Source organism: Mercenaria mercenaria, chromosome 10 (genome assembly GCF_021730395.1).
Source record: "Mercenaria mercenaria strain notata chromosome 10, MADL_Memer_1, whole genome shotgun sequence".
Taxonomy (NCBI): domain Eukaryota; kingdom Metazoa; phylum Mollusca; class Bivalvia; order Venerida; family Veneridae; genus Mercenaria; species Mercenaria mercenaria.
In genome coordinates, this window is record NC_069370.1 from 37325771 (window position 1) to 37340247 (window position 14477).

The window sequence follows — 14477 nt, forward strand, 5'->3', positions numbered from 1 at the left end:
CAGACTTCATTTGCAGTTACTATGCAAGTTTTAAAGAAATTGAGCTCATCGGAAAGACCAGAACCTTATGTAATAGTTTGTCATCTCATAAATAAGGACATTTGCCTCAGTGTCTAAACTTTCTTGCAGACAAAATTTCTTCTATAAGCTGTGTTTACTTACAGAGAATCAAAGCAAGAACAGAAATATGAAATAAAACAAACCATAAAACAAATCATACGTACACAGTCTTGGTTATATACTAAAAAAACTATTTGTTAGGGTAGGTAATTCAATATCACGTCTTATTACTATTACCTATTATATTAATGCATATTTCTGTTTAAAATTTGATTCTTAGTCAGGCAAAACAATTCCAAGAAATTCTGTCCGTAGGAAAAAAGATAAGAACATTTGCTACAGTGTCTGTAATGACGTGGGGTACAATTTTCTTACAGACAGAATTTCTTCTTTAAGCTGTGTTGACCTATAGAGAATCAGATCAAAAAAGAAATATGAAATATAACAAATCACACGTACACAGCCTCGGTTATGAATTATCTGCCCTTGAAAGTCGGAAAATACTGGAAAAAAGTATTTTCAAGGACAGACAATTCAATACCAAGCCTGGGTACCTGTGATTTTAATCCGTATTTCCGTTTTAAAATTGATTATCAGTCAGGACAAAAAGTTTCAAGAAATTCTGCACGTAGAATATCTTTTGCCTATGTACATATGAGCTACTGTGGTATTTACTCTTAAATATTTCCGCTTATTCAAATTGATTACCAGAAATGTATATGCATTCATTTATTTTTAATCTATATTTAAGCAACTAACTGCATTTATCATAATGTGTTATAAAGTCTGTTTTATATTAGGCAGTACAGCTGGGGGACAAAAGGTAGTTTTGACTGGAAACGGATTTGATAAAGCAGCTCAAGTAACTATTTGCGGACAAGTTTGCACAATGATTGATGTAACTTTTTCAAGTTATATATGTGAAACAATTGCACACAACGGTTCGTTTGAAAAGAATAACAAATTTGTTCTTTTTCATGTATACCTTAAATATTTATAATATTTATGCATATAAGATTTTAAAATATGTGACTAATCCTAGGTACGTTTTCCAAAATATGTTTTATCGTTCATATGCATAAATTTTTATAAGAATCTCTGTACACTTGTGCAACATGACTTTCAGACAGTGTACAAAATACATCGTAGACTTTAGTAACCAAATGGCGTCCCATTTCTCTTTATAATAATGCTATAAACCTAACAATGAGATTATTAACACTAATGTTTGTTTTAAATGTTCATATCTGTGTTAAAGTATGTACACAAATCATTAAGGCTTTCAATCAGTTAAATTTTTGATGTTCATACACTTCTTTTTCAGTTATAATATTTGCATTGAACCATTTCAGATGGTGTTTGTGATGTTGTTGTTTCATTAAATGGTTTGCAAAGAAAATTGACGAATTCCTACACCTACAATTCTACGCTCACACCGTCTCTGTTTGATGTAAGTCCCAAGAGAGGTGGTACAGGAGGTGGTACAAAGCTCACAATAACAGGGTCAGGATTTGGGTAAGTTATTATTTTAAAGAACGGTAGCTTTGCCATATGTAATAAAAGTGCTAAGAACGCTTTTTTGCCATAATCGTTTAAAGTTTGAGATTTCAAATGCGATTAATTTTTAGGTCAGCAGCGGGCAGTATTTCTGTTGAAATCGACGGAACAAACTGTACCATAACAAATGTGACTGAAACGAATATAGAATGTTTAACTGGCTTACACTATAGATCAGTACAGGCGAAAATTGTTGTTCATGTGGCTGGATATGGCATTGCAAAAGAGGTATGTTTGACCTTAGTTTGTATGTAATAAAGTTTAATATTTATTTTATAAAAAATGCATGCGGTGTTCAAGCTTTCAGTTAATAATATAAAGTTATTCGCGGGACATGAAAAAATGCTTCGTTTATAAATTCAGTTGATTGAAAAGTAAGCAATGAATTGACGTATCAGTTGTGCATTTTTGACTTCAAATTACTTTTACATTACAAATGAATTACAAATTAGCAAAATTATAGATTCTGGTCAATAGTATTCTCCTGAACGCAAGATTTAGTTTTTATAACGTTTAAGAACCACATTCCTAACGTCACTGATTTGCTTGTTCTTGTTTTGGATGTAAAAAAAGAACAAAACTTATATTTTAGATTGCAAGCAGTGATGTAGGATTCCAATATATAGATATCTGGTCATCCATTTTTACCTGGGGCGGTGGACCGTTACCACAGGAGGGAGAATTCGTCGTTATTCCCTCTGGAATGACTTTATTACTTGACATTGATACACCTGTCTTGAGTGTGCTTTTAATTCAAGGTAAACACTTTCTTACTTTGTGTTTTATCTTTTATTATTTCAATATGCTTGTACACTTTTTTTATGAAATCTTTAAACAACAATTTTAACATATATTTCCAATTTAGGTAAACTCATATTTGATGAGAAGGATTTAGAATTGCAGTCGAACATCATCCTGATATCAGATGGTGGTTTACTGCAAATTGGTACAGAAGAAAAGCCATTCAAGCACAAGGCTATTTTGACACTCCATGGTCACTACAGAAGCAAAGAACTTCCTATATACGGCACTAAAGTGCTAGCTATAAGGAATGGAACCTTAGATCTTCATGGTATGCTTTAATTTTAACTAAATTTAAGGCTAACGATAAATAAGGATCGTTTGACATTTATATATTAACTACTTCCAATTGTTTATCTAGTTACTATAACAGAAGATCATAGGTAAGTGTATATTTCTCTAAAATCACAGTCTCTGAGTCATAGTCTTACAACAATAATAATCACAAATCTGAGGATTGAAGACATAAACAGTGATTAATATAAAAAAAATCATTAACAAAATCATGATATTTTCATTTTTTGTTTGTTTCTTTGTCTTGTTATCTGTACATATTCACTTGTAAACTTGAAACAACAAGTTTTTGTTTTAGATTAATGTTTCAACCTTTTTCTAATATTCATTAATAAAGCCACCACGGTGTCTGTTTTAACGATTGTATTATATATTCTTCTTTCTTGTTATCCGCTAATACCCATCCACTTGTCCCGCGAAACAGACCCGAAGGTAAAACAGTTTTACATATAGTGTAAATAATATTTATATAGTTTGTCGTTTATATGCTATGTCAATTTGGTTAGCTTTTTACTTTATAGGATGTGCAGTACCAATTACTTGGACACGTCTGTCATCAACAGCATTAGCGGGTGGTAATACAATTGAATTGATAGATATGATTGACTGGAATATTGGAGATGAAATTATTATTTCTACTTCTGGTCTCTACAAATCCCAACATGAAAGTGAAAAGAAAACTATATCTGCTATATCTGAAAACAAAATGACACTGACTTTAGACTCGCCTCTAAATGCAAACCACATTGGTGATGAAGAATATTTCAACGGAACATCGGTTCGATTAAGAGCGGAAGTTGGGCTTTTGACACACAACATAGTAGTTAGAGGGAACAGAAATTTTCAATGGACTGGAGTGGCCAAAAAGTGCAGACCAGGAACGCATAATGGTAATAGCTTTCTCATTTTCATAAAAATTTCGTTTGAAAAGAAAAATGCATCAACTAATAATTCATTTGAGTCTGAGCTTGGAATTTTGAATTGCAAAGGATAAAGTGATTAACTTCAACATCATCGAAAGTTGATGTTGAAGTTATATTTCGTGCTTGTGATTTCGGGGAGGGACTTAAAAATGCATTTGTGATGGACGGATGTTTTAGGTATATAAATTCGAGGTCACGAGTATTAACTTTCTATTTTTATATCTTAAACCTTTTTTGACAGTATAATAATGTTTCTTTTTAAAAATCATTTATTTGTAAATGTTTTCTAGATGATTACATACCTCGAACTTGTTTTCACGGACGTCTTAGTGAAGAAGCAGGAAGTAGCCAGTTTGGTGTTATCATTGTCGTTCATGCCGCAAAGTACAACACACTTTTGGCTCGGCTTCGAATTTCATATACTGAAATAACATTTGCTGGTCAAGCATATAGACAAGGCAGACATCCGGTATTTTTCCACTTGAATGGTAACATGTCTACAAGCTATTTAAGAGGATGCAGTATCCATGGAACATTCAACAGGGCAATAACCATTCAAGATTCAAACAATATACTTGTAGAGAAAACGGTAATATATGACATTTTGGGAAGTGGTATTGTCTTAGAGGACGGTGTCGAAACTGGAAACCATTTCCAACACAATTTAGTGGTATATGTTAGAAGTAGCTCATGTTTATTTCATGGAGATTCCATACCAGCCTCGTTCTTGATAACAAATCCAGACAACGTGTTACAGCATAATGCTGTAGCTGGTGGAAGTCATTATGGTTACTGGTATAAAATTAAAAATAAGCCAAGCGGTATCTCTTTCAAAAAACAAGTATACCCGTCACAAATTCCCTTAGGAATTTTCAAAAATAACTCTGCACACTCGTTCAGAAGATACGGTCTTTGGATATTCAAAGACTATTTTCCATTGAATTCAAATATAGAGTCAACAAGTTTTGAAGGTTTTGTTTCTTGGAATAATGAAAAAGGAGCCGTGGTAGTTAATTCTAGCCCAATGAATTTCATAAACTTTGTTTTCGTCCAGAATAAAGTGGCTGGATACGAGGGCAAACTGTTTCATGATATGCCTTATTACGTGAATGATTCAACCACTTTTAAGGGCGGTTTGGTAGTAGGAACAACAAATTTACAGCCAGATTATATTCAAGGATGCACAAAAACCGGTTTGATCTTACCGTATGGTAGAGGTTATAGATTATCAAACGTAAGCTTCATTAATTTTGCTAGTTCTAGTTGTGCAGCGGTACGATGGGTAAGACTTAGAGAGTGTTCATGGCTTTGTGGAGGTTATACATACTACACTGATCAACTTAGATTTATCAATGCTCCAAACAAAGCTGTATACGAGTGGGAATGGGAGGGAATTATTTTTGACATGGATGGAACAGCTGCGGGAAAATCGGCAAATTCGACTGTCTTACCGACCTCAGGAAGTGTCCCCAATGATTGTGAAATAGACACAGAATTTGGTGCGGGTATTGAGGCCAGTGTCTGTCCTCCTCAACACAAATGGCATAGATTTGCCTTTCATCGTGTTTACCCTGAACAATTGAGAGGAAGACACTTCATTATTGCCAATGAATATGGAAATAGTTCTGTTAGGTTTGCAAATGATCGACTGACTCACGACAATGGCTGGATGTGCGCTTTGCTCAGTGGAAGTACATATACAGTTTATTTCGAGCCGGAAGAAAGAAGAAACAATCTCAGCTTCTCGGGATTATTATATGATTTTCGGGTTTGTTTCATATTAATGGTATTTGAAATAACAGAACAGTTGTAAATATTTACCTCTTCAAATCAAGCAGTATAAGAAGCAGTCATACATTCATTTATAGCATCTAAAATATGTTAGACCTGCCAATTTGTCGTATTTTGTATCTTATTTTAAGACACTGAGCCAATTATTACAAGGTTATACCTAGCTGTGTTTGTTTAATTTATAACTAGTTGATGTCTTTCAGGTTGTTTCGAACCTGTCATTATCCTTTAGTTGATAATACAAATGCTAATAACTTTACCCGGCAATTAACTGACAACAATTTCATATTTGAATTAGAGAACGTCTTTGTAGACATTTTTATAATTGTCAGGTGCATGTTATGCCTAGCGAATGTATCACTTTTAATCTTTTAATGTAGACGCTATTTTCTGAAAACAAATACACACATGTTTAAGGATTGATCATTTTCAGGTTGGAGAATACATCATTTTTAAAATTAAAGTGAACGATTTTCCGGACCGGTTTGAAGTAAACAGTATAGAAAAAAATATGACCTTCGATGGCATCAACGTAACTGAGGGTGTCACTGGCGATTGGGAGTGGAATAAAATTACCAAAGAAATTTCATTTTTAGGTAAAACAATGTTTAAGCATATAATTTTAAAGCATACGAGTTTAATGCTTTCAAAACAAGGCTTTTACCAACGATTGTTATTTAAGTACTTTGTGAGATCTGATATACTACAAACAATGGTTACCTAGCAATGCATTTATATAAATTTTGAAAATGAAAGTGATATACTTTTTTAATAATTCCTACAGCAAAATGTCATTTCAAAAACATATTTTCAGTAAAAGCTAGCCATACAGACTTCAAACACTCTGTCGACATACCAATTTCCCTGTTCATTCAGAAGTGCTTTTACAAGGACTGCATTCCACCTCCGCCACCTCCACCACCAGATGAAATCGCTCCAGCGAAAACTAGGCCACCCGGTTTTCAATATTGGCACGATCACACAATATGGAATCTTACCTCTGATGGGTATATGACGAATGTCGGTGAATTCGGAGAAAGAATACCACAAGACTACGAGGACGTCAGAATATTATTTAGTAAATATTGCTTAAAATAACACATTTTGTAACGTTATGCATCCTTTCCTCGGATAGGATATCTGTTGAATATGCTTATTTTTGAAGAACTGGTACATTTAAGAAAACAAAAACAGAAAAAAGCAAGACTTATACTGTCGATTTTTAGATCTCTCGCATACTTATATCCGGCGTAAACATTTTTTAGATTATCATATATTCTGAAGATATTCATTATAAGGCAAGGCAAAACCGAGGTAATGCATTAAGCGGTATTGCTAACATGACTCAATTAGTACTGATGACATTTATTTTAATTTTAAACAATAATAAATACTTTGCTTATACAATTAGTTTTAACTGTTTCTAGCTTCAAAATTATATGATTTTAATAATGATAGTTGCGAAAGCAGATATATAAACATAAGGCCAATATGTATACAATTATATATCCCCACATGTTCCGTCAGCCATTAAAGAAAGTTTAAAAGAAATTCTGCCCGTAGCAAAATATTTGACCTATAAACATATAGGCCATTTTGGCATTTACCTTTAAAAATAACATAGTATGCAAAACTCTATTGTTGCCTTCCAATAGATTCAGATATATCATTTTGTGTGCTACATATTTGTCCAATAAACTTCAACACTATATGATATATTGTCTCTAAATAGAAGAATATAGCAAAAAGCTAAAACGAGGAACAAAAGGAGAACACTGTATGTAATTTTGTTTAATGCATTGAAAAGCAGTGCTTGAAGTATCCTACATATCTTCTGAGACAATGATTCATGCGTAAGGTGCATAAGGTTAATTTCAGATAAAATTGTTACGTTGCGCGTTCTATCCGACCTATTTCTACTGTCACACTTTTAGTACAAGTTCTTAATACTGGTTATAAATAATGATAGCATTTTGGTAGCTTTATTTAACAGCAACATGAATGTTACGTAATTATTTGGGCAGTTGCATTGTACAATATTTTCTCTTATTACTTTGGCAAATCTGAGGAGCGAACTTAGTAAGAATCACATTGTAACATTTATGCAGAGTATGTCATTTTAATCCATGAATTTAGGACATATTTAGTTTTGTATTGTTTGGATATTGCTCAAACAAACTCAAAGTTATGTTTTAAATAATCATTTTCATATCTACTCAAACTGATGAGGGACTATTTAACATAGCAAAAATTTCGAAAGCAGCTAATTTTCCCAAATATCTGGAATAAGAGAGTTTCTGGTTTAGCATTTAATGAGCAATTTAATTTGATGATTTTAGACACATGGGTGTTAGTCAACAGAACTGACATACATAAGATTGCCACACTCCTTCTGGAAGGTGTACTCGAGTTTGCGAACATCCCCGGTGCTGTCTTTGATATCGAAGCGGATTTCGTAATAATTAAGGGAGGCCGGCTCATAATTGGATGGCCAAATGATCCATTTGATGGTATTGCAAATATAAGACTTCGAGGAACTCAATCGTCACCACATTTTCATGTTGAATCTGGATATACTGTCGGACCAAAATCTATCGGTAACATATTTGCCTACATTCTTCACCTGCTTTGATATTCTTACCTATTCTTCCTCTCCCTCATCAAAAGAAGCGTTTTACTGCACTGTTTCTGTCGGTCTGTCCGTCTGTTAATGCATCTGTCCACCGGTAGACCATGTGATTTACCGATCGAAAACTGAATAAAGATCAATAACTGAATAAAAAAGCAACCTCAAGACTAAATATATATTTTTCAGTAATGGGATACCATTTTTTTTTTGTCTGTTTTACACATAGCAATTTTACTTCGTTTTTATATGCAACAAAAGGACTTTTTATCTATTTTCATTATTTGTTTTTTTTTCATGCATATTCAAATCACATTTGTTTATGTTATTAGTCTCACCGATTTACAAAACATTAAATATAACAGTATATAATATTCAAATAAAGCCATAAAGTATACTAAAATATTCATTTGATAGTCATGATTGAGGTAACTTCGATTTAGGTTTTCGAAGGTTAAAGTGATTATTTTTAAGGTGTAATTTAGCATAATTAGCCTTTACTGTTATGGGACCTCATTGTTTGAAATAAAAGAACAATTTAATATCATTATAACCTTATTTTGTAACAGGAGTTTTTGGTGGTTTGGACCTCATCGGGAAGGACTTTGGAATAACCTGGACTGAACTTGCAACGACAGCGCATGTAGGATCAAAAATGATCAAGCTGAAAGATCCTGTAAAATGGGCTTCTGGGAATGAGATTATGATAAGCGCTACCAGCTTTAGTTCGCAGCAAACAGAGACCTTTAGCATTATTTCAATTAATCCGGACAATGTTACTTTGATACTGAACGGTTCAATCAGTTTTAAACATATCGGTAAAAGGACTAAATATATATAGTCAAACATTTAAAATTGTTTATCGTTTAACGGCGATATTTTGTTTAAATACATTTTAATTATCAGAGAAGCAATTTACTTAATGTCCGATCACAATGAATAGAGCATTTGATAATGAATACGTGTGAAGGGATAGCTGGTCTGAATAAGTATGACCCGTATTAAATGAAAACATTATAAATCATTGTTGCAGCAACATCATTGCTTTGTATAATCTTGAAATCCTGATTTCTTTTCTTGATAATATGTGTTTTTTCTCCAGTACATACAGAACATTTTCCTGATGGACGCAACGTTTCTATAGGTGCAGTCGTTGGTCTTTTGACCCGAAACATAAAGATCATGGGTCAAGATTCTAATTCTATACATGCAAAATCATTTGGAGCTCGAGTGCACGTTGGACGGATAATTGGTAAACAATGGATATATACGGGTTTGTATTCCATTTAGATATTCAGTTATTTAATTCTAATATATGTGTCGTTGTAACTGTTCATCCGACACTGCTGCTACTAAATTAATAAGGCTTTATTATTTCTTTCCATTCAATGTTTATGTAAAGCAATGGCCTCTCACCTCACGAGCAGACTCAGTCCTACCGAGTATGTTATTATTTTGCTTGATTGCATTCTATGTTTCCAAAGTAACTTATTACAAATTTTATTAACTATTTAAACAACAATCTTTAAGTGCCGTGTGGCGGTTGTGAAAAAGTCTTCTCGTACATGAATTGAGTGTTGCTATATTTTCTGGTATTGAAATCATAGAGTCCATTCAATGTACATATCGAGGGTTCAACGCAATAAGGGCGTATCTACATATAGTTATTATATGTAGATACGCCCTTATTGCGTTGAACCCTCGATATATGAGATAGAATAATTTTGTGCTAGGGAGCGTAAGGAGTGTTGCACTTTTCATTAGTTCTAACGAACAAATTCAGTCTGCTGTTATTATGCTTCCAACGGAACTTCTTTTAGATTTTATTTTCAATGACAGGGTATGCACGATTAGTGAACGTTGAATTTTACAATACTGGTATATGTGATTCCCGAGATTTACAGATGTACGAGCGGGAATTTTCTATTACGTTTGCCAATGTCGGACAAGTTACCGTTCGGAAACCTTCTGTTGTCACAAAATGCTCATTTCATCACGGCTTTAACACAGCAGTTGTAGCGTTGGGTATTGGAAATCTAAATGTAACAGATAACGTTATATTTGGCCGTTATGGACATGGTATATAAACCCTTTCATATTTTTTTTGTCTGATTCTGACATTAAACGCATCAAATAAATATATATACATGTATATGACAACATCAGTTTTTATTGTTTTTACACTTTAGAATTTAAAACAGACTAAAGTTATATGTTATAAAACTTTGTTGTCACCTTACTTTGAATTATTCATTTCCTGTCTTGATAATGGCATTATTGTCTGAAAGAATCATTCTAATTAACATAATTTTTGCTTCAAAATAGATCAGCTCGCACACTTAGCTCAGAAGGGGGGTCCGCACATCGACGGATCTCGGGGTCATGAGTTCGAGCCCTGGGCGAGGTGTATATTCTCCATCACGATTTGATAAAATACATTGCGTCTAAAATCATTAGTCCTCCACCTCTGATTCATGTGGGGAGGTTGCAGTTTTTGCGGATAACAGGTTTGTACTGGTGCGGAATCAGTGTTAAGGTTAACTGCCCGCCGCTAAATAACTGAATATTGTTGAATAACGGCGTATCCCTCCACCCCCCCCCCCCCCCCCCCCCCCCCCCCCCCCCCCCCCCCCCCCCAAAAAAAAAAAAATAGATCATGAATTGTAAACAAATATGATATATATATTTTCAAAACCAGCATTTTTATGGAGCCCGGTTTTTGTGTGTGTGTGCGTCCGTGCGTCCGTCCGATTTTGTCCGGACCATAACTTTGACTTGCATTGAATAATCTTGTTTATATTTGGCGCGAATGTTTACCTCAATGAGAAGGCTTGTCATGCGCAAACCCCATGTTCCTATCTCAAAGGTCAAGATCACAGTTGCAGGTCAAGGTGAAATTGAAGTTTGTCCGGAGTATAACTTTGATATGCATAAACCAAATTTATTTATATTTTGTATGAATGTTTACCTCTATAAGAAGGCGTGCAATGCGCAAACCCCATGTTCTTGTCTCATTGGTCAAGTCACAGTTTGAGGTCAAAGGTCAAATTTAAGCTTTTTGTTCGGAGCATTTCTTCTTCATGCATGGTGGGATTTTGATGTAACTTAGCATGAATGTTCATTTAATTAGACAGGGTGTCATGCGCAAAACCCAGGTCCCTAGGTCAAAGGTCAATGTCACACTAAGAGGCCAAAGGTCAGATACAAGAATGACAATGTCTGGAGCATGTCTTCTTCATGCATAAGAGGACTTTGATGTTACTTGATTGTTATAAATAGCTGATAATGTAAATTTCTAATTACTGGCCGTAGGGAAAATTGAGACCACTTGTCTTTGGTACAAAATGCATGTTACATCTAATTTTTTGGTGTGTTTTGACCTACCCCTACCTGGTAAGGAGTTTTATGTGGACGTATATTATATATATATATATATATATATATATATATATATATATATATATATTTATCATTTGTTAAAAGATTATGTTACTATATTAGACAGCTCGCGGGCTCGACATTCTGTCCGCGGGCATGCAGAATGCATTTGTAGCTTCTAAAAAGCTTCTACTGCCTGCTGTAATCTATGTGGTGTATGTACACTTAAAAAGTGATATTTTGTTTTGTTTGTTTTGGGTTTAACGCCGATTTCCAACAGTACTTCACAACGGTGGGCAGTTTACCTGACCAGTGTTCCTGGATTCTGTACCAGTACAAACCTGTTCTCCGCAAGAAACTGAAATTTCAGCCTTTTTGGTATAACATAGTTTATAAATGCGACCGGCTTCATTAATCTTAGATATAAAAAGATACTTCATTGTCAACTTAATAAGACCAGCAGACACGGCGATACTTCAAATAAGCAGGTATTTAGGATGTATGGGAAGTTGTACACCGAAATTCCATATTGTTCCATTTTATAAAGCAAAAAACAGTAATTCCACCCTTCGAATGATGAAAGTAACCCAATTCATCAGCTTTAAAAACCATTCCTGAAGGCTAAATAATATTTATTATTTATATATTTAGAAACTGCAACTACAAAACACGCTCATACTTTATGTTACTGCAATGATGCAGATGACAGTTTTTTTAATATACGATGTCATATACATAATCTCGTTGCATTATTAACATTCTCCATTACGACGTCATTCTTAACATTCTCCCTGAGATTAATATTACTGGTAAAACTGTTTAGGGTTTTAAGTCGTAATTGTATACTTTTATATTACGTAATACCAAACAAGTATAATATAGAATTAATCTCAAGAATTCGTTGTGTTATATTAGTCATTAGATATAATGTACACCCGAACGATTTTATGAAAGAGACAATTTCAGTCACTGGGTGAAGCAAATCTTTGCAAGATGATTTGACAGAAAAGAATTTGTACGATTGTTATTTAATTCAAGCGTGTGAGCTTTGAAAAATGTGCAAAAAAGCATCTTTTAGACCTACTTAAAGTTAATTTTCTTGGTATGTTTGTTTTGGGTTCAACGCCAGTATTCTGTGCCAGTCCAAACCTGATTTCCAAAAGTAAATGCCAATTTCCTCACACGAATGTGAGGACGTATGATTTCAGACGCAAAGTAATTTAAAAGTCGTCACGTAGATTAAACGCCTTGCCCGGTGATCGAACTCGAGACATCTTCGATCCCCCTACGGAGCTAAGTGTGCGAGCTTATCAACGTTTTTAGTGCCGCCTAATAATAGATGAATATGATGTTTTATATAGTCTTACTTTTATACTTTATAAACGCTTTAGGCTTTGTAACAGCATCTGAAAACACTCGAGTTATTAATAATATGATAGTTGCTACAAAAGAAAATGGCATTGAAGCAACTGGAGCAGCAAGCCTTACTCTACAAGACAACATTGTAATCGGGTCAGGAAAAATTGGTTATCACATACCATCTGAAAATTGTGCTGAAACGAGATATCGAGATAATAAAATGTACGGCAACGTTATTGGAGTCTTTTCGCGCGATCACGTGCATTCAGACAACTGCATTAAGATCAATGGTTTTACAGGCTGGAAGAATGCTGACATTGGAATATTTTATATTGGGCACGCGGGTGTAATCTTCGAGCATAATATACTGATTGAGAATCAAATTGGTGCTTTCATCAAAAGTTACTCATTTAAACCAGTCTATGAACATGTTTTTGCAACTATACGAAATTCAACATTTATTGGACAGACGTCGTCGTTTGATTGTTTAAATGATAGGATTGTACCGGGTATGAGAAATAGTATTTCATTACGTACAGTTAGTCTTAGACTGTTAAATTCAAATAAAATGTATGGAATCGTTTTTCCGCATCTCAGGTCCATTGGTGCAATTACAAGAATGATGGACGTCACATTTTCAAAATATAGCATGACAGATTGTAATGGCAACTTTGCTATAACAACAAATATAGAAAACAGTAACGGTCATGCTCCAATCAATTCTGAAGACATCACAGTTTATGATGTTGAACATTCTAACAAAATCATACTACAAAGAGCAGACAAGTAAGTAATTTTGGTCACATCATTGAGGTATAAAATCACGACGCTTCCTTTTTTATTCAGGTTTAATGCTAAAGCCATTGTCACTGTGTCATTTAAGTTTAAAATGTGGAAATTGACTGTTTTATTATCTCATTCGAGAAAATCGACGACATAGAACCCTCTCAAAAACATTTATGACATCAACTATATTAACCTTTGAGATATAAATAAAGTGTTATTTCTAACTGAAAATGTGTATGCTTTTTTGTTGCAAGTGAATCTTATTTGGCCGTTTTAAAAATTAGAAAACTGACCGTTCTCGCTTCTGTAATTTTCTTTAAACATTAACTGTCTTTATCTTGTGGCCAATATTTCACAACTGCAAACACTACCAATGATTGTTTTCAGGAATTATATAAAAAGGTCATTTTATTAGTATCTTTTGTTTAGTTCACTTTTGATTTAAATCGATCCTTTTCAGTGAGCGCGGAGATCATTGTGTCAGACTAAATTGCGACGCTTTTAAGTATGTTGTCTTTAGAGATTTAGATGGCTCGTTTCTCGGGCACACTGGATCCGTAGTTCCAGAATCAGAGTATGTTAATCACTTTGCAATACTTTTCATCAGTAATGATTTGTCATGTAATTTCTTTTGACATTAATGTTTTTCGTGATTCATTGCTTAATACGTCTTTTTTTGTAAACCTACACGCCACACCAGCATGTAGCTGATGTTTTGTTTTTTGGGGTTTTTTTGGAGTGAAGAATTTTCTATCAGTTGTAGAAATGTAACTAAGAAGGTGGTTCTTGTAATAATTATCGAATAATTATTATTTTTTATTCTGGTATCAAGGAAATATATTTTGTCAATACGAATAGTCGATATTCTTATGTTTGTCATTATATGAAATGTAAAAGATGCC

The 14477-nt window shown here is 33.9% G+C and overlaps 1 protein-coding gene across 1 annotated transcript in view; it reads left to right on the forward strand.

Moving 5' to 3' along the window:
• Positions 1-14477, forward strand: part of LOC128546394 (fibrocystin-L-like) — an 87380-nt gene that overhangs the window by 46334 nt on the left and 26569 nt on the right. Inside the window, exons 33-47 of the mRNA XM_053516875.1 lie at positions 861-1001; positions 1413-1575; positions 1689-1845; positions 2210-2375; positions 2483-2689; positions 3234-3602; positions 3926-5403; positions 5860-6022; positions 6241-6504; positions 7766-8023; positions 8622-8870; positions 9155-9325; positions 9892-10131; positions 12822-13575; positions 14036-14149. Of these exons, the coding sequence (XP_053372850.1) occupies positions 861-1001; positions 1413-1575; positions 1689-1845; positions 2210-2375; positions 2483-2689; positions 3234-3602; positions 3926-5403; positions 5860-6022; positions 6241-6504; positions 7766-8023; positions 8622-8870; positions 9155-9325; positions 9892-10131; positions 12822-13575; positions 14036-14149 (4894 nt within the window). The remainder of the gene's footprint in view (positions 1-860; positions 1002-1412; positions 1576-1688; positions 1846-2209; positions 2376-2482; positions 2690-3233; positions 3603-3925; positions 5404-5859; positions 6023-6240; positions 6505-7765; positions 8024-8621; positions 8871-9154; positions 9326-9891; positions 10132-12821; positions 13576-14035; positions 14150-14477) is intronic.